Source organism: Drosophila eugracilis, unplaced genomic scaffold (genome assembly GCF_018153835.1).
Source record: "Drosophila eugracilis isolate 14026-0451.02 unplaced genomic scaffold, ASM1815383v1 contig_2088, whole genome shotgun sequence".
NCBI classification, from domain to species: Eukaryota; Metazoa; Arthropoda; class Insecta; order Diptera; family Drosophilidae; genus Drosophila; species Drosophila eugracilis.
In genome coordinates this window covers 5,773,162-5,799,147 of record NW_024572964.1, presented here as the reverse complement: position 1 = coordinate 5,799,147, position 25,986 = coordinate 5,773,162, and the positions used below count along the sequence as shown (strand labels likewise).

Below are 25,986 nucleotides of genomic sequence, written 5' to 3'. Positions count from 1 at the left end.
TTGATGGCAAAAATAAATACAAAAATTTAATTTCGCTTAATATTGCACAAAATAAAAATATAAAAAATAAATAAATAGATGATTGCACAACCAACAAATGTGAGATTAAAACCAAACAAGAAATAAAAAATCAATTTTTTTTTTTTTTTTTTTTGTATAATTTTGATTATCTTCTTTTATATTTTCCATGTATGTAGGCTTGTCTCATCTTTTCTGCGTTTTGCTTTTCTTTAGAAATATTATGCGTATATATATATATATAAATATTGCATATGCTTAGAAATCTTAATGGTAGCTTAGTCTAGACCTTACTTAACTAAAAACATCTCGACGTCACTCATTTCCTAGCTCCTGCTTGCTTTGTATCAAATACAAAAATACAAAAACTTTTGCATAGTCTTAGTCTCAATTAGCGGGATTCTTAAGAATTTTCCCCGGAACTCCCCAACCCCCCGTATCTCGTACTTAACAAGACAAATACTTAAACATTACGAATTGGTGTTGTGTCTTACAGATCGAAGCCTAGCATTAAGCTTAGCTTTTAATATACAGACCTTAATGGCTAGTTTTATTAATATGCGTTAATATATAGATTTATATTAATGGTTACTTAAAGCTAGTCAGCCTCATTAAGATTATAAGCTTAAGTTTAGCTAAAGATTTTATATATAATATATATATATATATAATATTCAGACGAAAACGAAGACTAATTGAGAGCGTAATTTTGGTAAAGTACAATACGAGCAAATTTTTTGGATTCGGTTTGTTTTGTTTTTGTGGTTAAGGGGGTGTTTGGAGTTAAAGGTTAAAGGTTGAATGATTAAGGCGCAAAAGTAGTTTCTTTAGGGGGTAGGATAGGGTAGGGTTGGGTAGGGGAAATATCCTAGAGTGTTATACTAAAGTGTATATATTTTATGTGTATATATATTTAGTGTGGTTTACAATATAATTCATATGTTTCAAAATACAAATACAATCGTAAATGTAAATGTGGACAAATGGAAACAGTCAAAAGCACCGATTTTTCAGCTAAGTTTTTCTTTACTTGTTTTTTTTTTGTTTTTGTTGTTTTTCGTTTCTTGCTTAGTTTTTTATACGTTTTTCTTTTCATAATAATCATAGTAATCATAATAATGATAATGGTAATGGTAATCCCTAGTGGTCTAAGTAATTATATATAGCTAGGGCGATACTAGTTCAACAGATGCCGAAATAAGGTTTCCTTCTATTTACACTTTTGCTATCATTTGTTTGTTGCTGCTGTTCCGATTGTGTATATTTAATAAAATACATATAAATATATATATATATTCGTATGTATAATAATGATATATTCATATATAAAATACGTATATAAGCTTTTCAGATCTGTTCTAACTGTACAGAGATGATCGACTCTAAGCAAATGTTTTCGGTTACTAATTTCTGATTTTATATTCCGCGGGTTTCACTGCTAACGAAATTCAAATAAGGCAACTTGAATCTATGTATTGTATGTATTTATGTTAATGTATCCTTATGTAATCCTTTAACTTTTCTTTTTAACTGTGTTATCTACGTCTAAAGGTGCGCGCCTCAACAAACAAACAAACAAACAAACAAACAGAGAGAGAGAGAGAGAGGGAGGGTGAGAGAACAAATCAGAACTGGAAAATCACCGAAAGTCAAATCTAAATGCATTTTCTTTCTCGTTCTCAGTTTTCCGCAAAATTCTCTTCTGCTGCCGGCTTCATTTATTCTCCCATTAACAATCGCTTCCTGTTAACCAATTTTCACTTTTCATTTATATGTACGGTGTATATATATAAAATATTTATCAAAAATAATATGCCTTTAGTGCTCTCCTGCCATGCTGATAATGATGAGAAGAAGAATTCATGGGATTGCCAATTGGTGAGATCTAGTTTTCATAGCGCGAAAATGAGTTTTCAATTTCAGGGTAAGGGGGGGATCAAAAATTTACGAGGGGAGTTCATTAACTATATACAACTATATAATAATACCGTTACGTTTACTTGTGCTGCGTTTTTGTTAGTTTTTCTTCGTTTTGTTTTTCTTGGGGGGATAAGGTCTGTCTGTAAGCCTGTCTGTTCTTAACTCTATTTGATTTTATTGCACTTGGATTCCATCACTTCCTCTGGTCTGCAGCTCCTCTTGCCTCCTTTTCCCATACCATCTCACATATATCCTACGTACATTCAATGATCATGGGCTGGTTGGAGGACTCGATGACCGATGGCCTGCTCTCCTGCGCCTGCACATGCTGACCATGCAGATAGACACCCGATTCTGGCAGGGATTTCAAACCCTTGGGCGAGTGCTGCTGCTGCTGCTGTTGCATCTGCATCTGCAATGGGTGGCCATGTTGCAGCAGCCGGCTGGGTGAGTTCTGTTGGTGGTGCGGCGGTGGTGGTGGCAACTGACTGGCGGTGGTCAGCAGCATTGGTGCCGGACCCACTGAATGTTGGGCCATAAGCAAATGGGGCGGTGGCACGCCCTGTTGTGGATGTTGTTGCTGCTGCTGATGCTGCTGTTGTTGCTGCTGTGGCATAATGTGATTGCCCAGAGGTATCAAACGTGGTGGGGATTGACCTCCGTTCGAGAGATGCCTCAATCCCGGATGCACTGAAGGATGCATATGCTGAGTCAGTTGCTCATAGGCTTCCCGGGAGTCAGGTTCGGGATGATCTTTATCTGAGGGAATAAGAAAATAAAATCATAAGTTAAGAATTACTTTAAGATGGTTCCAGTAAAACTTACCCAAACACTCCGATGTAGCTGCTGCTGCCATGGCCAGCTCCTCCTCTAGATTATTGGGCTTGCAGCTGGTGGTCTTCCAGTGGGTCCTCAACCCTGATGCACTGATGTACTTCTTGTCGCATCCCTGGCACACATAAGGCCTATCATTCGTGTGCAGTCTCTTGTGCAGCTTCAAATGCACAAACTGTGTGAACTTCTGGGGGCAGAGATCACAGGCATATGGTTTCTGACCACTGTGAAGCCTCAAGTGAGTCTTCAGGTTGGAGGTGCTCGAGAATCGCTTCTTGCAAATGTCGCATTGATGCGGTTTCTCGCCCGTGTGCACCAGGTGATGTTTCTGGAGGTGCGCCAATTGGGTGAAGCTCTTCGTGCAAACATTGCACTTGAAGGGCCTTTCGCCGGAATGGGTTCTCAAGTGCACCTTCAAGTTGCTCAACTGGCCAAAGGTCTTGCAGCACACATTGCACTCGTAGTGCATTTTGCCATCTTTTTTCTTCAGTGGATACGGCAACGATCGGTAGCCTCTGGAGGCCAGGGAGTTAGGACTCAGAGGACTGCCACTGCGGGGACAGGAGTTTCCATCGGGACTCAGGCTGCTGGGTGGTGAAATCCTTAGGGGCGACAAACGCTGCAGGGGAGTGAGCGGCTGCATCAGCGGGTGGTTCAACATCTGAGTGCTGGTTTGCAGTAAATGCAAATTTGATGCGGAGCCCGCTCCACTGGAGGCATTCGACTGGCGGTCGAAGGGGGAATGGGAACTGTGCGGTGGTGAGTGGAAGGTCGAGGTGGCTGCTGCACCATAGTGCGGATATCCAGGATAACCGTTACTCGGCGAGTGTCCACCCGTCTCTCCAGCTCCCAGGTAAGCGGCATGCCTCGAGGGTGAGAAGATGACATTGTGATGATGGTGGCTGGGCGGTGGTGGTGAGCATTCTCCCTTGATCAAAGTGGCCCTGGTCATTTCCTGTTCACTGACCACCACTGCCGACGAGGAGAGCTGCTCGGGATTCTGCCCGAGATTGGAACTGCTATCGGGACTCACGGCATTACCATAACGCTGGGACTTCTTGTAGCTGTAGGCCATCTCCGTGGGCGATGTGGGTGGTGGTGTGGCAGCATTGGCCTGCCGACAGGCATTTGCTGCAGCTGCCGCTGCCTCCAAGCGATGTTTGCTGGTGAGGATGTTCTCCAGAATGCTCGAAGAGGGCTGGCCAAATCGCATGTACCGTTCACCTGGTGGATCTGGCTCATAGTACGGTTTACTTAGTGGGACAATGGTGCGGGCTTGACCGCCGGAATTGTGTTCCAGTACAATGACCGTGGAAGAGGCGGGTTGCTGGTTGGATTGTTCTCGTTCCTGAATCCTCTCGCGCTCCCTCTCTCGTTCCCGTTCCATGATCATCATATGCTCATCGCCCAGGTGGGTGGTGGTCGAGGGGCAAATGGAATCGGGTTCCGGGTGCATCACCTGTTCCTCCTCTTCCTCCTGCGGCATGGACATTTCCTGATCCATTTCCTTAAGGATCGGCTCCTGTTTCACGCAGCTCTTGTTCTTGAACTCGTACTTCAGCGGCATCTTCACCTTGAACTTCCTGTATTCATTCTTGTCCGTTTCACAAATGGGCGTGGCTGTGGGTGAACTATGGCTATTCATCGAGTTGGTAATCGTGTTGGCCATAACCACTGCCGGTGGTGAACTGCTGGGCTTTATCGCCTGGGCAATCACTGTCTCCTTGGGAGCAATGGCCTTCTTCGAGCAGTCCAGCACATAGTTATGCTCACTCTCGCTGTCGCTGGAGTCCTCCGGCGGTGTGAGTCCATCCTCGTGGCACTCGTTGCTGTGATAGCCCTCATCCGATCTCACAGATCGTACGCTGCCATCTTGCGGTGTCATCTGGTGATCCAAGCCGGACAGGGGAGATCCTGCCGTATCCTTGTCGCTGCTGGCCAAAGGTGATCGATCTTGGCCAATGATCACGGAAGCATGACGACCATGTTGGATATGCGGGAGGTGGGAGTTGCAGGTGGAGGTGGTACTAACGTGGGCGGGTGGACTGGAGCGGCGGCAGCATTGAGTGGCAGTCGGTGGCGGAGGCGTGGCTCCAGATACGGAACCCGAACCATTCGTCGGACCACTTCCGGCACCCACAGGCAGATGGAGACCCATGACGTAGGTGATGTGACTTACAGCCACATCAGCGGGTATTTCCGGAGCTGGCATCGAGTATCTTGGCTTCCTATCCTCTCCCTCATCCTCTTCGTCAGCCTCCTCTTCCGCTTCTACTGCCTGCTTGCAGGCCCCAAAGATCGTCGTCTCGGGATCCACATCGTAGCCCAGACGACTGGCAAAGTCCTTGCAGTACCACACCATCAGCTCCTCGTTGGGCAGAATGTCGCGGGTGGTATAGAAATAGATATTTTCCTGGTGCTGGCAGGCCACCAGATTCATTACGGACAAACTGTACGCGGACGCCACATAGCGCATCCAATTAGATTGCGAGCGATCCGAGCCATCCAGATAATAATAGTCATCGTCCTTGAAGATCTACAGAAGGAAAGAAAGAGCGGGAAAAGGGGGAAATTTAGACAAATTCTGGAGAATAAAAGTCAGAATAGATAACGAGCCACAAGACGAACAACAAGGAAGAACAAACATAGATCATACTACAAGGAAAAGAGAGTTTAGGGATGTGTTTGTTAAATATTTTAAAATGTAAATCTAAATTTAATCTTTAAAATACTTAAAAACACATCGTTTACAAATCAGTAAAGCAGTGCAAGGATAGTTAGAGAAAGAGTTGGTGCTGATTTGGAGGATTAGTTGGGAAAGCTGGTGTAGAGTCTAAGGGTTAAAGACAACAAATAGAAATCAAGGAAAGCATAAATCGTGAGTGGTACCTTAATATTCCCGTAGGTAATGTGGCGTGTTCCCTGCACCTGATTAACCACAATCGAATTTTGTTCCAAAATGCAAAATTTAATTTTGAATTTATGTTTGATTTTTTTTTTTTATACATATTTGTGTACATTTTGGTTGGGTTTTTGTGGGATGGTTTAAGATTAGATCACATGAAATAAAAATTGAAGAAAAACGAGTTGGTTAGTTGCATTGTTTTGATTTCTTTTTCAGCTGGATGATGATTGGATGGGGGAAGCATGTTCTTAGGTGATTTCTTATGACACTTAACCCTCGATTCGGTAGAGGTGTTGTGACCAAAAACAAAGGCAAACGAAAGATGCAAATGAATTGAAAGCCCACAACAGATGCTTAACCCTTCAGTATGTGAAGATAAAAACAGATGAAGATGCTTACCCGCCAGAAATAGCGCGCCTTATTCTTATCATTGGGATAGTTTGAGGTTGGAATGCCTTCGAATGGGCCAAAGCGTGTGCCACGTGGTATGACCCCGCTGCTCCAAACTCCTTCAGTCTAAAAGTAGTTAAAATAAAAAAGGATCAAAGGTTAATTTCCGATTTTTCTAAAATTTATTTAAAGGTTTTCAAGGAACTTCTATCTGAGAAACTGCTTCCTTACCTTAACATTTGGCGTTGAGTAGACCATGGATGACTTAAGCGTCAGGCTGCGCGGCAGCGTCTTGTCCGCCCTATTGGGAAGTCCCCGCTCCGCCTGGACATCCGGCACCAGATAGACCGCCAGCCGCTGGAAATCCTCTTCCCGCATAATGGTCACATCGTAGTCCTGATTGCCATCCGGCGTCGGACTGCGACTTCGACTGCGACTGCGCGCCCTTCTCGCCAGCAGCTTGTGGTGCGGATGTGGATGCGGATGTGTCTGGGCATGGGGATGCTGGTGCGGATGTGAATGGTTGTGGGCGGGATGGTGGGGCTGGTTTTCTGCCTTCATGATGGCTCCGGGCTGCTGCTCCTGCGGATTTTGTGGCTGCTGCTGCTGCAGATGATTGTGATTGTGATGTCCATGCATGGCGACTATAGCTAGATTGTTGCTCAGCTAACGCTATATATATGCTGATTGATATATATATATATATGGATATATATATAAAGGGGGTTCAGTGGTTGCTGCTTATTCTGCTAGTTGTTTGTGGTTGAAGTTTTACTTGATCTGGAATGGGACAAAGAAGGTGGGAAAATAAGTTTTAAATATAGACATAATTTGGCGCTATAAATAGAGGCGCCTATCACCCTCAGCACCTGTACCCTCCCTACTCCTGCCACCCCATGGAAAAGCTCTTCTACATTTTCACAGTGTTGCATCGTCGCGTTATCGTCACTGCAAAAAGCTAACTACAGAAACTGCAGCGAGTAGCGAGTGGAGGGGTCATCCAGTAAAAGGGGGTTGGTTGGGCTGGTGGTGCAGTTCAAGATTACGGCCTTAGTGGAGGTTACACGTTCACGTTCAGGGGCATAACCACCTAGCCGCCCCCCTAACACCATCTCCTCACCGCATCATAGGTAGGGGAAAATGAAATGAAAATTCCTCGAAGACAACTCACTTGAATTATTCTCCTTCATTTGGCTGCCGTTTGCTGCGCTTTGTACTCTCGTTTTGCATTTGCATTTGGATTTTCCCTACATTGCTTTCAAACTTATTTCAAATTTGGTTTCCTTTTTCTTTCTTTTGTTTTGGTTTCTTAATTATTATAGAGCTGCTAATTGATTGTGGGTTTTATACTTTGCTGTTGTTCCACCTTGCACTGATTTCGATATTTTTTTGCTTATTATTTGTATTGGTTGGGCCCGCAAATTACGCATCACTTTCTGTTTCGTTCTCTCGTTACGCATACGCCGTGTGTCGTGCCGCCCGCCCCGGAATTATTTTCCGGCTCTGGCTGTCCGGCTGCTTGGCTCGACAATCTACGGCTACAACGGACCTCCTGCTGCTCCTCAGCCAGCACATCTTATTCGCACTGCGACATTCGAATTTTTCGTCTAAATTTGATAGGCGGAAATGAAAATCAAACGCATCTGCGAAAATGCGGCAAACGACGACGAAAATACGAACAAAGACTGAAGAAAATATTTATTTGATTTATTTATATATGTTTTGGTTTTTTTTTTTGGTTGCAGTTTTGATTTATTTTATTTTTGTGAAGAAGAGCTAGGGAAACGTTGACGCCGCCAACCGAGAGTTCCTACTACTGACCCACATCCAACCGGCATAGACCCCAAAAAAGCTCAAAATTGCAATATATACAGACACCATGACAGCAGCACTAATACTTAGACAGCAACCGGCATTGCACCAATACGACATGCACTGCAATACGAACGCATCCCGTTAAAGATTCTCAAATTCTCACTCGGAAAGTTCTCAGCCAGAGAGGGTTGTGAAAACGCTTTCTGGCGAAAGCTTCTCGCTCGGTGGTGCGGCTAGTGGTTGCAGCGGTGGTTCATTCGTGGTTGCTTGTCGATTATTTAAAAATGTTAGTTTTCCTTTTTGCTCTCTTTTTCATTTTTTTTTTCCTTTTCGGACATTTTCAGCTGCGCAATCATGAATTTATTGTGCAAGGCTGGCCATTCCATTCCTTCCCAGAAATAGGGAAGTAACGATGGGTTGGGTTTGTGGTGTTGCGATGGGGGGTCTAGTGCAGCTTATTGAGTGGCAGAAAATTGTGTGATCACTTTATCTTGATTACATAAATTAATGGAGAGGACTTAAGGGTTAAGAACTGCTATGTTAAAGATAAAAATTTACAAAAATGAAAGAGATTTCAGCTAAAATCTAAGCAGTTAGAAACCTATTTATGAGAATTCTCTTTGATGGAAATGATCCCCAGAGAAATCAAAAACTTTCAAAGGATGTTTGCTTAATAAAATATCTTCAACAAATATTATAAAACTGCCAACTTCCGTATGCAGGAGATTATTTAGGAAAATAGGATAGGGATTTCCCCCATAAGATACCCAAGCTATTTTCAGCAGGAAATACCAGGAACTCTCGTTCTTATCAGCCCACTAAGCTCTGGCCATTAAATCCAAATGTTATCGCGCCCCCCAATCAAGAGTTGAGTGCAATCGCATAACCAGGAAGTTCACTTTGATGGCCATTCGCTGGGGGCGGAGGGATTGTTGTGGACTCACCCAATCTGTACAGATATATGAACAATAAATACGGCTATATATATATGATATAAACCATATATAAGGTGTTCAACTCCCCCGGTAAGCCTCTCAAGTGGCCAAAAGGAGCTATTAAGTGGCTCTGATTCTGATCCCGTCCGCTCGATGAACTGCACGCACGTAGAATGCGAAATGCGAAATACGAATACGAATTTTCCGAGCCCCGGCGATCAAATGCGACACGGATGCAAAATTGCAACACTACCGACTATGTGAATCTTTATGTCGGTATGTGATTCTCTCTATGTGTGTATGTTTTTGAATGATGCCTAATGCACTTGCACTTGCACTTGCGAATTGCATTTTGATTCTGTTCTGCGAGTGCGGAAATGTGCGAAAACGATCTGCAGAAAGTGATTTTCTGGCTGCTCGTGATTTTCCCATCCCTTGTCTAATTTTTTGTGTGTGGGTTTTCTTTGCCAGCTGGCGCCGTCAGCCAAAAATATGCAGACGAAATGAGGAAGAGGCAGGCAGTTTAGGTTTTTACGAAAGATACTTTCGATTTTAAACAAGTAGAGAGAGAGAGAGAGAGAGGGAGGCGAACCTTTGCGCAATTTACAGATGCGTTCGACACACTAGGAAGTCGAAAGTCTTGTCATGCATACCGTCCGTACAAAAATCAACAATATTCTAGTTAAATCAACAAACTGCATTCGTGAGCGTAGAACGGCAAGATAGCGCGCCAAAAAAGCTTTTCGCTATCGCTGTGAAAATGAAAATAAACAGCTGTACATTCGTTTGTACTTACATACATTAGAAACAAAAAGTAAAAATCGGTTGCGCCTTTGCGTTTCTAATCATCGCACAATTGCATTTGAAGGACACACACTCGACGCGAGCGAAATTAAAAATAAATAATTTACGAGTACACTCACTCAGACCAAGACATAATCATAAAAATGCAATAAAACTGAACACTGTGAGAGGGAATTGGTCAGTAGTATGCAGCTACATTCAACATTTAACATTCAACTTGAACGCTGACGACCCGTGATAAGAGCTCAGCCACATTGCGCATACGCCATGTATGCCATGGCAAAAGAAAAATAAAAACTTCCGCGAAGCTCCTATGCTCTCGCCACTGCATCGATCTTTATCAAATTGCAATGCGGAAAGCGATTCTAACCAGAATAGAACCCCAAATGGGGTCTCATACCGCTTGGAATCGTTCTCTCAAGGACAAAGTGAACTGTACTAACCGCACTACCTATATATATATAGAAATATATATAAGAATATAGTACTATATGTATGTGCACGTTCAGCTGATAACTGCACTCTGCCTTAGCGCCGCAGTCATAAAGTATTACCCATCTCTTTCTATCTAAGTAGGAAATCAGCGAAGCTAAGTAGTTTCAATGAATAAACAAATTTAACGATGTATTTTTTCAAGTGTAATGTAAATATTTATTATTAAGCCAAATGCAAGGCATGGAAGTGCCTGGAAAAGGGGGGTTTCCTTATTTTGGAAAATGTTAATATGTCAGTTTATATTTTAACCCTAATTTATGACTCTTTACATTAAGTGGCTTACTTCTGTTGACCATGAATTAGTTTTCCTTATTTGTAGTTAAACTCTTGTTTATTTATTATGGTTTTTCTGGTAATCTAAGCAATAATTCCTATCAAAGGCGGAACCAGGAATTGTAGAATTCCTATTTACACATTCTTAGATCTTTTTTCCCAAGGCCCGATCTATTATGACATCGAATTCGCTACACTTTCGAGACTTTAGTACCTTGCATATATAGCACTCAATATTACTAGCAGTTAATCCATATTTTCCATTGTTGGCCAATGATGATTTGCAGTCATTCAGAGCCAAATACAGAGTGCATTAGGTGTACGAGTATGTGTGCGGTGGAGAGGGCACAACCCGGAAATGTAAAATGTAAAGGGGTGGAAAACTAAGGGGGGGAGAGTTCGCATTTAGTTTTATGTGCATGCAAAACGAAACGAAAAGCGAAAAACGAAACGAAGGGGGCTGATGGTGAGGTGGGGCAGCTGATAAAATAAAATTGCGAGCTATTTGCTTGTGTCTGTCTATCTTGCTCTCTTTCTCTCTCATTCTGACTGTCTGTGTAATAATAATTTGTGTGAGCTTTTCAGCGAATAAAGGGTACAAAGGGGGGCGGCGGAGAGGTGGTAAGGGGTTGGGCGTTCAGCTAGAGCATCATCATCATCATAACCTTGAGTCACAAGTCGAGAATGTGCATGCGAATTGAATGCGAAAACAACAAAAATTGCCGCATTCGTCTCACTCATCCGCATTGCACAAAAAAAATGAAAATAAAAATAACAAAAACAAAAGCAAACACAAATGCAGGGTGCACAGTGGGTGTGTGCAGGTGATTATCTAATCAGAGTGTCGGGAAATTAATATCAACATTTCAAGGACATTGAACAAAAGGTATGCCAGTTATTTTTATGCTGATGATTCTCTGATTCAGACAGCCACCCAGCCAACTACCACCACCACCACCCACTCATAATCCACCCCCAGTTAGGTATTGTGTTGCGGTTTCGTTGCACTTTAACCTTGAAAATATATATACTGTGCATTCTTTTGTTTTTGTTGCTGCTATTACTTTGATTTGCGCATGTGCAAAAACGAATGCAATCTCCACCCCATAAGCGAGAGTGAGAAGAGGCGATTGAGCTGCTCCCACTCTCTAAAACAAAACCGAAGAACACTTAACCGATTCTCACTGTACAGTCAAGTCGTTTGCCATTTCGACAGTTAATAAACGTAAATTTTAAATTCATTACAAATTCACTCGACCGCAAAGAAAACAACAAAAATAAAAGCGAAAGTATATTAACAAAAACGAAAAAGAAAAACAAAAAAAAACAAAAAACAAATTATAAATGCAAAACAATTACATTTTTTGTGCCACATTCAATGCAAATTCTCCAAAGACACATTGCAAAAACGAAAGTATTTAATTAAACAAAAACAATTCTTAAGAATTACGTTCATTCATTTTATTGTTGTTTTTGCAAATAATTGAAACAAATAGCTTTTTGTTAACATATCAAGATCTTCGAATAACATACTTTCCAGATCTTGTTTCATTGACTTGGCTTAAATAAAATGGCAAATTGTAACAAATTGAAAGTTTTTCTCATTCATTTGTTATACAACTTGACTCCGTGCTGCTCTAGAGCATTATCTTTTTGTGTTTGACTAATTGTTTTTTCAACTTTTACTGCTGCCTTTGTTAATGATTATAAATCAATAGGATTTTTTATTGCTTTTCTATTACTTCTGTTGACTTAGGGTTTGCCCTTGAGCTGGTTGCTTTTTAGCCATATATATATTTATTTGCTTTGACGTAGGTCAAATAACCATAAATTAAGTGTTTTTTCCAAGGTGGTTCTTCCCCTTTTGGCCCTTTTTCTCTATGCAGTCTTCTTATCAATGCAGTTTTCGCTTCGAGTGTTTATTTTTTTAGCTTCGCTAAGCTTTTGGCTTGCACTTTGCTTCCTTATCAGCTTGTAAACTATTCGCCCTATTGCGCAGTGAAAGTTTTCCATTTGCATGCTGTTGCTATTGCTGTTGCTGTTCTTGATATAATAAATGTAAATACGTTTGTTTGCCGTTTAATTAGAAATGATTAAACTTTGAAATTTTAGATTGGCGATGGAACAACAATGGAACTCAGGTGAAGGGCATTTCCGGAGATACACTAAGTAAATTCTAAATATTTATTTTCAACTTCTATAGTAAGTCCCGTTCCGAGCAATGTTTCATGGCTTACATCATCTAGTGCACAAAAGGGTTAACGAACCCAAAGGTCAAATGCTTTTTACCCAGACTCAGACGTCTGCGTCGACGTCGTGGCCGGCAGAGGCGCAGGAACGATGAGGCAATGCAAATTCAACTGCAGCCAAATGATGATGATGATGTCATGGCTACCAGGCAAAGTCAAGAAAGAAAGAACAATAAAAAAAAATGTCCATTTATCCTGTGGCAAAAATCAATAAGCCACATTCCGAGCAACAATTAAAAGTAGACAACTTTTAAGTAGAAAACCCAAGGGAGTGCAGGAAGCTAGAAAAAGATGTCTTTGAGTACTTTGAGGACAACTCATTGTGGCAAAAGGATCAGGACACGTCGAAAGGAAGCGGCTTAAATCCATAATCCTGTGGCCGACACATTACCTTGACGACAGTTCTGAGCGAAACGACAACAAACACGACCTACGACAAAGCGATTGAAAATGCGCATAAATTCGACAAAGGAGCAGCCACTGTCTGCCTCCCGTTGGCAGAAAGGGGGCGGGGTCGAGAGATTGGTTGCCAGACCATGAGAACAACAAAAAAGTCAAAGTAAAAAAACACACACACTCACAGAGGGCAAAGAAAAAAAAAACAACTACAAATACAACAAAAATAAGGGCCAGACAACAGAAAAGGCGAACGACCCTTTTCAGGCATTTTCAGACGCCAGACGACGCCATCAATGTGGATGTGACTACACTGGGAGGAAAATCAGTGCAGTTTGTTATTTTGGAACTCTTCTAAGTTTTGACTATTTTGTTTTATATTTCTTTAAGGGTTCTAGTTTATGGGAATTTGAATATTTAAACCTACAAGTAAACCTAAGTGATATCTTTCAAGTTTGGTAATGAGGAAATCCCAAAATCCTAACACCTTTTTTTGCCCAGTGCAGTTCCGTTATGTTGGGGCAGGGCCCTGGCTTCGAGCTCAGTCGACTTCGGCTCATTATCCTTTTCGCTTTCCATACATAAATCGCTGGCGCTGCGGTTGGCGTTCAATGAACTCCGCCGGGCACGTACGGTCGTCGTACCCGGGCAAACGGATACACACCCAATACGGAAAGCGAAACACACACAGGACGACGACCACGTCGACAGTGGCAGAATCTGTGGCAGTGGCAGAGAAGTGGACTTCGACAGAGGCAGCAACGCAGCAGACAGACGCGAAGGTCCTGCGAAACTTGGGTTGGGTTCGCAGCTCCTTTTTGGTCTTCTCGTGAACGTGGACTTGACAGTGTGCAGCATGAAAAACTCTGTTCTGCCGATGGGAGTGCTTTTGCTTCTGCCTCTGCTGGCGAGGAAAACTCCAGTCGTGGCAGCGCTGCCGCTGAGGGCAAGGACCTGCAGACTGCAGACTGCAATTGAGCCGAGCTTCTGCGCCGACGTCATCGTCTGCCCAGGCAGGCGCAGCAAAGTTTCACTTTTAATTTTTTCCACCCATTCAGCAAAAGCCCCGAACGACCAAGGCCATGCGAGCGAAAGAGACAACGGCTGGTGTTTGTGTCTGGGATATAAGGATATAAGGTTTGGGGTTCGCATTGGGTTGGGTTCCTCGGGGCGGAGTGCATTACTGAACTGAACTGAACCGAACCAAAGCTGAACTGAACTGAACTGTGTGTAGAGAAAGGTTGTTGAACTGCGTCGGCAGAGGCGAACTTTCACAACGAAAGGCGAAACAAGGAGCCAGTGCGCTAGGACATGGTCAGCACAAAAGCAAAAGTAGATTTTATGCTAAAAAAGGTCCTAACCTGTGGTTACCTCTAACTGATTGATTGAACAATCATCCTTATCGAGAGGTGACTTTATCTAATTATAATTACTTCTTCTTAGTTATTGCACAATATGCTATCCCTTGGTTAACTGTTAAAGATTACTTAACCCAAAGCCAACCCTTAGTTACCTCTTTTTGTTTGGTTATTGCACAATTCGAACTCAGTCTCTCTGTGTTATGGCCTCAGTCTTAATGGCTCTGTTTCAGGTGTTGGCCAGCTTTTGATAGCATTTTAAGCGCGACTTGAAGAAACTGATGTTGGCGAAGGTGTCGCGAAAGTAGATGCGATCGAAGTATAATGGTCTGCGCTGATCGACGTATGAACACATTGCACCAATTGGTGGTATCTCGGGATACTTAATTAGATACATTGACTTAGGGCGAGCTTAACACTTAACTAACGCACTTAAGCACTCTATGTACTATTCTTAACGCTTTTCGTTTGCTGATTGAACACATTTGTGGTTGTGGCTTTAGCTTTTAGCTACTATATATATATTTGTGTATATTTATATATCAGAGCACGGGTGGTCCTGCTGATTTTCTCTGCCGTTTTTGGTCCACGCAACGCGGCTGTGCCATGAGACATGACCTGCCCAACGCGTTAACATCCCGAGTCAGGACTGAAATAACGAGCAGCTGCAAAAGCTGCCAGCTCCCTTCGATTTCAGCCAAAAAGCAGCAGCGAAGTTGACTGCAACGCCGGCTTCTCTGCCCGCCGACTGCAGACAGTAAACAAGGTGGTTCTAAAAACGGGGGGGCCCGGTTGAAGGGTGTGGAGGCCATTGCTATTGGCACTTGCACTTGGCATCAACTGAACTCGCCCAGTGCGAAACAATAACAACAACACGGGCAGTACAAAGGCGGCAGCAGCGCAGCAAGGGCGGCACTTTTCACCAGAGCTTCGTCTCGGTTTCGGCCAACATCGGGTTGTATTTTTAAGTTCGGAACTCTACAACTTATAGGGTGGATCTCTGGCACAGTGCAGCTCTCTGTCTGGGCAGAAAAAGCTACGACCAGAGTTTATTTCAAAACATAAAACATATTGTGTGAGGTCAGGCTAAGGATTTTCGTAAGCAGACTAGTTAGCTGGCTAATCAAATGTAAGAGAAATGTAAGATCTTATAGTTTGTAGATTAATATATGGATTTGTTACATTTAAGATGTTAATCTCTCTGTAATCTATCTTTTAAGGAAACAATAAACAATTTGTCAAACAGATCCATAACTTTTATCTTTTTATTGAAATATCAGCTATTATTTCCATTTAAAGCACCAATTTCTTCAAGTGCATTGCAGACATTGCAAAGCTCTCATTTGCTGCACTCTCTTCTAACCCAAATTCAATCTCTTTTTTGTGCAACGCATGCCCGGTTTATGGGGGTTGCATTGCATTCGATGGCAAATTGACCGTTGACAATGAACTAGAGTTAAAGCCGGAAGTCTCGCTGCCAGGGACATTATGCAAAACTATTCGACAGAGCTTTAGAATAAGACCTCTTCAGAGTTCATTCCATGCGGTGTCTTTTGTGAACTTAACCGCCAGGCGAAATAATCATAAAGTACGCCAAGCACGTTTTTTAATGGCCAGCTCCGGCTACATAAAACTGTAAAACCGAAAAGTAATAGGTGGAGTACAGCCGGTGAATGTACCGTTAGGTTAATAAAAAGCCATTTTGTCATAGTCAAATTACGAGGGGCCGGTAAATTGGGGGATTACGTATTCATGGCGCGTAAATGAGCATAATTTGATTTCTGGTTTTATAGAGGGTAAGAAGGGGGGACTCTAGTTGGGCAACTTCAACGCCCCCTTTCCTATTATTTATTCTAACCTCTCACTCACTCTTTGATCTGATGATCAATGATCGGTTGGTTCTGCTATCAAAGCACTGAGAGAAATAGTTAAGGATTTCAGATCTTTAAGCTTACTAGATCTTTGGTAAAATAATTGTTAATAAATCATTATTAGTTATTAATAATTCTTTAAGAACATATTGTATAAGGAGTCTTTTTACATTCCTTTATGATACTCTTTTCTCTTAGTGCTCAATGTCACAGTCGTTGCACAGAAACAAAAACAAAGCCGACAACGACACCAACAACAATGTAGGCATTTACAGCTAAACACGATAGTGTCAAAGCAGCAACAACAAAGGCGACAAAGGCAACAAAACAACAACATTGACACAGAACCTGTCGCAGCAAAGTTCAACGTCAAGTGAGGTTCGGCTTAACTCGGCTTCGGCTTTTTAACTTCGGCTATTGCCTCGGCTTCGGCTTCGGCTCTGCGCATGCGCATGTGCTCTCTCCTCTCTCCACAGTGCGTATGTATGTGTGCTTCGGTTATAACGCGCTTGAGTAGGTCGGTCATTGAACTTGTTTTCTTTTCATCTGCTGCTGCGCTGCCACTTCTTTCGCTCCATTCTTTTGCTTGGCCACACTTTCTTCCTGGTTCGCTCTTTCTTTCTACCTGTATGTCCCACCTGTGCGTCGGCGTTCTCTTTATCGGCTCTCTTAAGCCTGTGTGTTTTTTTTTTGTTTTGTTACCTGGGAAGCTGCCGCGGATGACTTGGCATCGCCTCCTCTTTCTCATCCCCTTCCTTAGCCTCTTGTGCGTGGCAAGTGGCCAAGGTAGCAACAATTTCAACCGAAGATGCAGCTCCCGCAGAAAGCAAAAGGCAAGAAGAACCGCCCAAGGTAAGACCACGAGCGAGTCAATAACCCTGGCCAAGCAACAACAACAAAAAAGCTGGCCAAGAGTAAGAGTGATTTGATTCCCTTTTCATCAGGCCTTAGAAGTGGCCAAAAGAAGAACAGGCATAACAACACCGTACGAAAAACTTCTTTAGGATATTTGTATATATTTTGTATGTCACTACAGGTCATACTTCCAAATTATTATTAGTTAACTAGCTAATATTTTCTACTAATTATTATGTTAGTTAATTGATCCGTTTTTAAGCAAGTTGTGTTTAAAAGACAGGAAGGATTTCAAGTTATAGAAACTTCTAAGTTGAATTCTAATCTATTTTTTAAGAATATTTTTTAATAGATCACTTTTATAATCTCTTATTTCCAGTGGAATGGCAGAAGAACTCGCTGAGTGCAAGAACCTTTGGCTTGCTTCAGTTGAGCACGCCATGTGCCCATGAGCATTTGCCAGTTGAACGCCCTTTTCACGGCAAATGATTCCCGATGTACGATGCCTGTACCATTGGGGGAGCAATCCGGGAATCCAGAGGAAGAGGTGGTTGAGATAGAGGAGCTGGCTGTTAGCAACCTGCCCCAAACTCAAACCGAGCCCCTGGCCCAAGGATGAACCGATCTGAACTGGTTTCCCCTCCTGGTCATTGGCTTCTTCTTCTGCTGTTGCTGCTGCTGCTTCTGGTGCTAGCTGAAGCGGCAGATTCACTTTTCGAGGGGAGCTTGGGGAGGGGAATCTCTAATTCTTAGCCTAGGTCCTTGGCCTCTGCCTATCGCTCTGTCTCGCTTTAGCACGCAGCTTCCTCTTGGACTTGAAATGAAAACGAAAACCGAACGAAGGCAAGTTTGTTGCCTAAGTCATTTGTTTTGTGGGGTGGGGCAAAAAAGTGTTTGCTAGCGCTTGTGTGTGTGAGTGTGGCTGACAGTCAATGAACTCTCGGCATGCGTGCCAAAAAAAGAAAGAACAACAACAATAAATGAAAAGAAGAAGCTAAAACCGTTGAAGAATCAAAAAGAATTGCTTTCATACACAAACTTAGATGGAATCTCATTTAAATTGCAAAATAAAGCAAGCTGTTTCCAAGCCATACCAGCTATATATGGGTGGATAGAGATATAACTCATTTCGTATGCCATTTGGAATCAAGTCAGGAGGAGATTGACGGACGTCTCTGTGGGAGCAGGTGGCCAACGACAGAGCATGGATAGCTACAGCTGCAGCTGCTAATGACCTTGATATTGAAATGATATTCGTGTGATTTCGAATCGCAATACAAATTCGTAATGAGTTTTGATTTGATACGTTCAGTTTCGTTCTGTTCATTCATCTCGTTTCGATTTCGATTTCAATTTATTTGTTTATACAATATTTTATAGCTGCTGTTGGTGCTGTCGTTGGTGTTGTTGGTTTTATCACCCGCCTGTTGGAGCGTGTTAGCGTGCGATCAGTTGTCGAGTCATTTAAAGTCAAAGTCAAGGTTTTTCTGCCTTACGTCGCCAATTATCTGTCCCCATCTCGCTTCATCGCTCGTCCAGCCTATAATACGCTCTCTGTCCCTCTGCCGGCGTGTTTACCCCCATTTTGTTGTTTGTGCGATTTGTTTAAGCCCAAACTGGTTTTGTCTAATTATTTGTGTTGTGAGTGCTACATTGTTGTTTTTGCTGATGTGATTATTAAAAATATATATATATATGTACAAATGTGTATATACAAGTATAGGGGTCAGGAGAGAGGGGTAGACTTTTTATATGATTTTTCTAATGAAATGCCAGTCCCCATCATTCTGCCATCTCCCATTTGTGGCCAAGAAATTTTAGCTGCTTATGCCATTTTTCTAGCCTGTCTGTAATTAATCATCATGCCTCTTTTTTTGTTCACTTTTTTTGGGCTTTTTAGCTGGAAACTTGTTCTCGCCCAGTGCGACGTACTATTATATAACCTTTCTATCGAAAATTTTCGATTAGCATAAATTGTATGTGAAAGTCTTCTTCGTGGTCGTAAGAATAATAAGATGTTGCTGGCTGCTGTGTAACATCATGGTTAAAATTAAACGCTGGCCATAAATTATGATGGCTGGAGTGCGAGATTTAGTGGAGAATAAGTTGAAAATCAAGAATAGAACTCAGGCAATTAAGATGTCAATAAAAAAGTTGAAATAAAGAAAAATTATCCAAGAATAAATTAAAGGAGAAGTTATATAAAAAAAAGTTCTAACTGGAAATTAGAAATTAACTAAGCATCAATGTCAATGAAAAGACTTAATGAGAGGTGACTAAAATGATTTGTTATGCAATTTTGTGGGAAAAGAACAATAAGTTTTTATTCTTAAATCTTAAGCTGTCTTTCAAAAATCCCGCCCAAAAAAATTTCCTGAAGCTTCTCCAGCAGACAAACTCCACCGAAGAAAGCTTTCTTTACAGAACTTTCGGGAACCGCTTCTATATATCTCAAACTGAATCGTTGGCTTGTCAACTATATAATTGACTAAGGGCCATAAAAACTAGAAGATAAATCATTTGCAAGTACTCACCATGTTCAGTGTTTAAATGCATATCCGTTCCGTGTTGTTGAGGTTGCTGCTAATGTTGCGGCTAAATTTAAATCCATTACGCAATAAATCCAATCCGAAGCCGAAAAGTGCTTGCTGGCTGTTTAAGTTTCAATTATAATAGACACTTTGTTATTCTCAAACTTTTCGAATGTATAGTTAACCGAACTATAATTCTGATACACAAATGCACACTGGTTGGGGGAATTGAACTAATTTGCTTAGGTCTAGTGGAATTTCATTTGCATAACACTAAGGGCAGTCTTATATGGATGTCACTTTTTGTCAATTTTTATCTTTCTTTTGTTTTAATTAGACACAAATCACAATTTTATGAGAATTGAGGGGGTATATAGCTTCTAGATATTCTTCAGATTTCCGAACTTTTTGTTATTGGGTGGGTGTAGTATTTTGTAAAGTCTGGTGGTGGATCAGTGGTCTTTTTTTTTTTTGCTGTCTTGAAGCAAGTAGAAGCGTAACGCGTGCGTCTTACGAAATCATGTCTCGATCGTTTTGTTGCTTACGGGAAACTGAAACTACGGATGAGTCGCGGTGCGACTTCAATGTCGATGTCGTTAGAGGCTTCTGAAGGCAGAGCAGCGGCAGAGCGGCGACCGCGCAGACAGATAGACTTTTCAGCATTTCATTACACGGCCTTACGCACACACTAGCACGCCCAGCACTCTCTTCTTTCTCTTCAAACACAGAAGCATACACAAACATTCAAACACCCAAACGCACACACACACATACAGGTAGAGAGCAGCTCAGGTGTCTCAGGTTCTTGATCGCAATGCCATTTACACTGATCACATCTCAGCGCTCTCTCAGCTCTCTCCCCTTCTCTTTCTCTTTCTCCCTAACTATCTCTTGCTCCCTCACTCACACGACGAGCGCAACAGGCCAGAACTTTCATTCAAGGTGAGCGCGCGGGCGCAGGTATCTCTTTGGCAGCACTAATACCTCGGCAAATACCGCCACTCTTTTTCGCACAAAATATTTTTTAATAAGTTGAAGACAAGTTTTATAAACCAATAAATCTTCTTTTGGAATATTGAAAAATATTTATATATTATAAATATTTATAAATAAAAATAAGAAATTAGAATGACAAGAATAGGATTTTAACCCCAGATTCAACTTTTAAGACCCCCATTCGTTTTCAGTGCACTCACAGGTTGGCCAGCGAGCGTAAATTGAGCATGCGAGCGTAAAATTACAACACCACTCTTCTAACAAGTTTAGAATCCGCGCAAGCCAAGCGCAACAAAAAGCCGTCCGCGGGCCACTTGTTCTCAATTCTCTTAACCCGTTTATAGGGGCCTCTCTCTCTCTCTCTCTCTTGGCCAGAAGTTTGGCATGGCATGTAATTGGTTTGCTCATGATTTGTTTCTGTTTCAGTTTTATTTCTGTTTTACTTTTTGTTCTTCCTTTTTGGATATCAAATTTCATGATGCTATAATTGCATCCGAACAATTGGCAAACAAGTGTCGCGTTCACGAAAAAGGGAAGTGACATGGCCAGAGAGAGCTTTTTCGCTAACACTTTACAAGGTTGTTTATCACTGTGATGGATTACTTAATTCCAGTATTTAAATTTATGTAATACTGTTAAGGAGTATGCCATTTAAGGGTAAGACAACTATGAGTTTGTTAGGTAGAATCGGATTATTTAGATGTCTTAAAAAGAAATTACATAGGATTTGTTTCAAATATATTGAATTTTTTATACATTAATTAAATGTGGCCAATAGAATTAAACCAAATTTGGTTAATCCTGATTTTTGTACCAAAAACGGTATTCTTCCTGTAGCTAAGCCAAAAATGGTCTAAATTTAGAATGTGATACTTCGTTGAGCTTGTTTCCGAATTCCTATTCAAACTGTCTTCACAGCTTAAAATGTAAAATTTTTGGAATTTTTTTCAAAAAAATATGAAAAATTGGGTATCTCAGATTTTCTCCTCAACAGTATTATGGCGATAACTTAGCCACTAATCGTCGGAATATGGAATGTCATACCTCGTTGAGCTTGTATTTTAATCCATATTCATAATATTCAAGTGCCACTAAAATCTAAGCCAAAAAATATTTTTCCAATTTTTCGAAAAATGATGATGGTACCCCCTTACAAAAAATTCAAAATTTGAGAAAAAATAAATTTTTGATTATCAGCATCATAATGATACAAAAAGTTTGTAAGGGTCGTTAGCTGCACAAAACAATCCTCCTTATAGCTCTACCTCTTGTTTCGACAGAGTTATGAGCTAATATCGGCTGAATACATCGCGAATTCTACTCAAAAGCCATCATTTTGATTTTGTGCTTAATATATCAGTAAATTTCCCACAGCAACGCCAAAAATGGCATCCAAATCTAAGAATAATTTTTTTTTTAATTTATTTACCCAAAAATTACCCTAAGTCTCATTCTGAGATTTGGTCATAGCTGATTTTGCCATCAAAAATACAGCTTTTTGTCCTTAATATAAAGCAAAAAATGTCCCAAATATGTAATGTAATACCTCATTGAGCTTGTAATGTAACTCTCATAAAACTGGCATTCAAATCTAAAATTCTGGTCGAGGTAGTTTAAGCTGAAGTTGTGGAATTTCAACTACATTTTGCTATAGACTTAAGCCAAGTTAAAAGTAAAAGTTAAACATCAAAAAGCTACTTTAGATCAAAAGGTCTCTTTGCATAAGCACTAGTCATTCCATGACTCAAACTCTGAACCATTAATGATCTAATCGAAGTCAATAAAATCGCACTATAAATAATGTGTAAAGCACTTACCCGGCGACCACATTTTGACTAGATTCAAGCTTCCTACCAGCGTTCATAGGCATGGTTAGCAACAGTCGTAAGAATTTGTGGGCATATCGTCAAGCCTACAAAGGAAATAAATAAATAATCAGTGGGGAGAACAGTGGATAATGCCAAGTCATTATAGTAGTCCAGCACAAAAGACTCTAACGAAAACTAATTGAAAAACGGGCATTTACATAATTTAAGTGTAATTAACCACGGGGAGTAATCAATATTTTTAGCCCAAGCCCAAGCCCAAGCCCAACCTTGAACTTAACGCTCGATGGTAAGACAAAAGCCCGAGGATTGTGCGAATCAAAAGGCAAATCCGCATCCGTTTGTGGCCGGGTGGAAAAGGCCTAACTCATTAGTTTTGGCCACACTCGGCTGGCTGCTGCCATCATTCTCTATAAATAACAATTGAAGCATTCAAAGTTGGCTTAGGGAAAAAAGCGAAAGACTCTGTGCGGCGGCAACAACTGGGATTAGAACCTTTTTTTTTCTCTCGTCTGGCCATTAGAACTCTTTTGGCTGAAAGCAAAAACCCAACGCGATGGGGTCAATAAATTCTTAAACACCACACGAGCATGAACATAATTTTAATAGTTAATACATCATCACTCATTTGGCCCTGACCGTCGAGGGAAAGATTTTTCAAGCGAACGAAAAGGAAAAAAAAATAAAAGTGTTTTATGTAGTTGGCTTAAATATTCCATAAATCATTCCCATTTTAGTTGGATGTGTAAATAAATTTGTTCTAAGCACTTGGAATAAGCTTCATTAGGAAAATATTGGCGAACATTAAAAAATATTATTAGCTTTGGGAGTAAAAATTATTAATGTGGTGATAAATTTATACCCAAGACGACTAATTGCTTGATGCATTTATTAAGAAAATAATAAAAGTGTCTTTAAATGCTTTATGATTAGTTCGGGGAAAGAAAGAGCTTTCAAGTTCAGCAAGTAATTTAAATAATTATTTATTTATGGCTATGGCTTCCCCTCCTTAATCGTGCATCATTAATTTTCGATCTGTTCAGAAAAGGAAAGAACTTTCAACTAAGCAGAATAAACAAAAGTGTTTTTGGCCTAAGATTTTAGCATAAAACTATTGCGTCTTACGGAATGGAATGGAATCCCGATCGACAACAAATACCGCCTGATCCATAATTGAAAGTAAAGAAATGAAAGAGGAGGCATTCTCCGCTTTAAAATAAATACATATATGAATTCGTTAAGGCTAAAAGCAAAAGCCTCTAGGCCAGAACAACAACAAGTGCGTTTTAGGCGGGACCAAGAAAAAAAATGAAAAATTTGTTTGTATTATTTAACACCCGAAAAACACACACACACACTGACACACATGGGGGTAACCCTCACATAGTTAATGTGAGCGGTATACGGGCATGCGTAGGCCCAAAAAGCCGGCACATCTACAGCTGGCTTGCTGGCCCGGCTTCTTGGCCAACTCATCATCGTTTTGCCCGCTTTTGATGGCTCTTTTTCTGGCCGCTCCCGCTCTTCCCGCTCTCTTATATTTTTTTTTTTTTGGGCGCAACAATCATTTCATTTCTTTTCTTTACATTTCATTTCGTTTTGGGTAAGCCAAGTTTATTTCAAGCTCACGCACACCACGCAGTTGGCCAGGTTCATTGACTTCTTACCAAAAAAAAAAAACGAAATAAAAGGGGGGAAAGGAAGAACGATTTTTGTATCTTTCGGTTTCTGTTTCGGACTCTGCCGCGTTTTTTGGTTCTTCTTCGTGGCCGCTTTGTGTTCTTGTTGTTTTCGTTTTTTATACATTTCGTTTTCATTGCTGGAGTTCATTGGCCACCAGCTTGAGCTCCATCCAAGCCAAAGAAGCTGCCGGCCGCACTTCAATAAATTAATGATGGCTGAAATGAAAAGGCCCAGGAAAGTTCCCGCTGGAACTTACGCATACATACATTCATTATTTATTACATTGGCTTTTGGGTTTTGCTTTATTTTTTTTTTTGGCAAGAAAAAGAAATTTTTCCACTTGCCTTTTTTTCTTCGATTTTTCGGTTTTGCATATCTCTCTTTGCCCCGTTTCGAGTTTGTCGCCTGAGTCTTTTGTTTTTTTCGGGTGCTGTGATTGATTACCGGGATTAGGACATAATAATTCGTAAATTATTTCGCATGACACAACATCAAAAACTAGTTAATTTATTGTATTCGATTTGCACGCAATGGCGGTGCAGAAATATTGGAAAAAAAAGCCTGAGGTAGTTAAGAATAATTGGACACTGAGCTGCGGTTGCGCAACTCAATTCGATTTGCATTTCAAGATTGTTTTTTATTTTGGTAATTAATTCCTTCTAATTGTTGGTAATTATGTTTTAGTCATGGTGGAGATAATGAAGGATATTGGCTGTCATTTATTTTTAAATGCTAGTTTGTTCATAGAAGCTTAGAATAGACCTGAGCTGTAAGAAAGGATTCGATTAACTTCTAATTAGAAGTTAAAGTTCAAAGAAAATAAGTCAGCAATCAATCAGAGTCCGACAAGGACTCAAGTTACCAATCAATCTTAACCCAAATCTCTTAAAGACCTCTGATTGTTTGTTTGTTCGCTGTTTGGTCGGTTTGTTTGCTTGGTCACTCAACAAATTAAGGAGTTCGCCACAGTTTGCCACTTGTTGTCAGCTGCCCCAACAGCAACAACAATCTCAGATCTTGCCATCAATTACGACTCTGCTGGCGAGAAAAAAAAACTTTTTTTGGCCTTCCCAGTGGGTAAGTAGTTCAACTGCTGCTGGTGTTGTTGCTGCTGGTAATGTTGCAGCTGCTGCTGTTGCTATTTCTATTGCTATTGCTAATGCCAATGCTGTTGCTATTGCTGCTGTGAGAACTTGACTTTGGGCCCACGCCAATAGAACACCAGAATACGCCAACTGAAGCTCGCCTATTTAACTGTTCCTCAGACTCTACAGCAGCCAAATGGTGGCCAACAAGGGCACTGAGAAAAATCAAGTGTAATATATATTTTAGACGACAAATCTTTACCTTTAGCTTAAGATATAAAATCAGTTATGTTACTAGTTAAGGGAATATGGAACTCACTTTACATAAAGTTAAGATCTTTACTCCTTTTTTTTTTGTAAGTGTAAGGGGGCGCGAAAGGTGTTAAACACACGCGCGAATTTTGCGGTAAAAGCTCTCACCACACACACACTCGCACAGATGGAAATGGAGATAGAATTAGAGATGTAGAGACGTAGACTCATTGATAGCCCGCCACTTGGCGGAGTCTCAGCTCAAGTCTTCGGTCTCCAGTCTTCAGTCTCCAGTCTTCGGTCTTGAGCTGGCTGTTGTTGTTATCTATGTGCCAAACCTGATTTACTTCATGATTATGTTTGAAAAATTAGGTTAGGAGCAATGAACTTGCCATTCGTCAGAGGCTGGAATGGCAACAGAATCGCGACTGAAGACTGAGGGAGGAGCACCTGGGAGAATCGGGCGGAGAAAGACGGGTAGACAAAGTGAATGCT

At 41.1% G+C, this 25,986-nt stretch overlaps 1 protein-coding gene across 3 annotated transcripts; it reads right to left on the bottom strand.

The window, feature by feature from the left end:
• Positions 1-946: 946 nt before the first annotated feature.
• LOC108107880 lies at positions 947-20,298 on the bottom strand. Of its 3 annotated transcripts, none has more exons than XM_017215665.2 (6): positions 19,653-20,298; positions 6,299-6,847; positions 6,077-6,193; positions 5,662-5,700; positions 2,764-5,308; positions 947-2,697 (listed from the first exon to the last, which is right to left on the bottom strand). In XM_017215665.2, the coding sequence occupies exons 2-6, from the start codon at positions 6,704-6,706 to the stop codon at positions 2,192-2,194; spliced, it is 3,615 nt and encodes a 1,204-aa protein (XP_017071154.1). In that variant the 5' UTR covers positions 6,707-6,847; positions 19,653-20,298; the 3' UTR covers positions 947-2,191. The 3 variants fall into 3 exon arrangements, with proteins under 3 accessions (XP_017071154.1, XP_017071153.1, XP_017071155.1); XM_017215664.2 differs by lacking the exon at positions 19,653-20,298 and adding an exon at positions 7,239-9,356; XM_017215666.2 differs by lacking the exons at positions 5,662-5,700; positions 19,653-20,298 and adding an exon at positions 7,239-9,355.
• Positions 20,299-25,986: the final 5,688 nt, after the last annotated feature.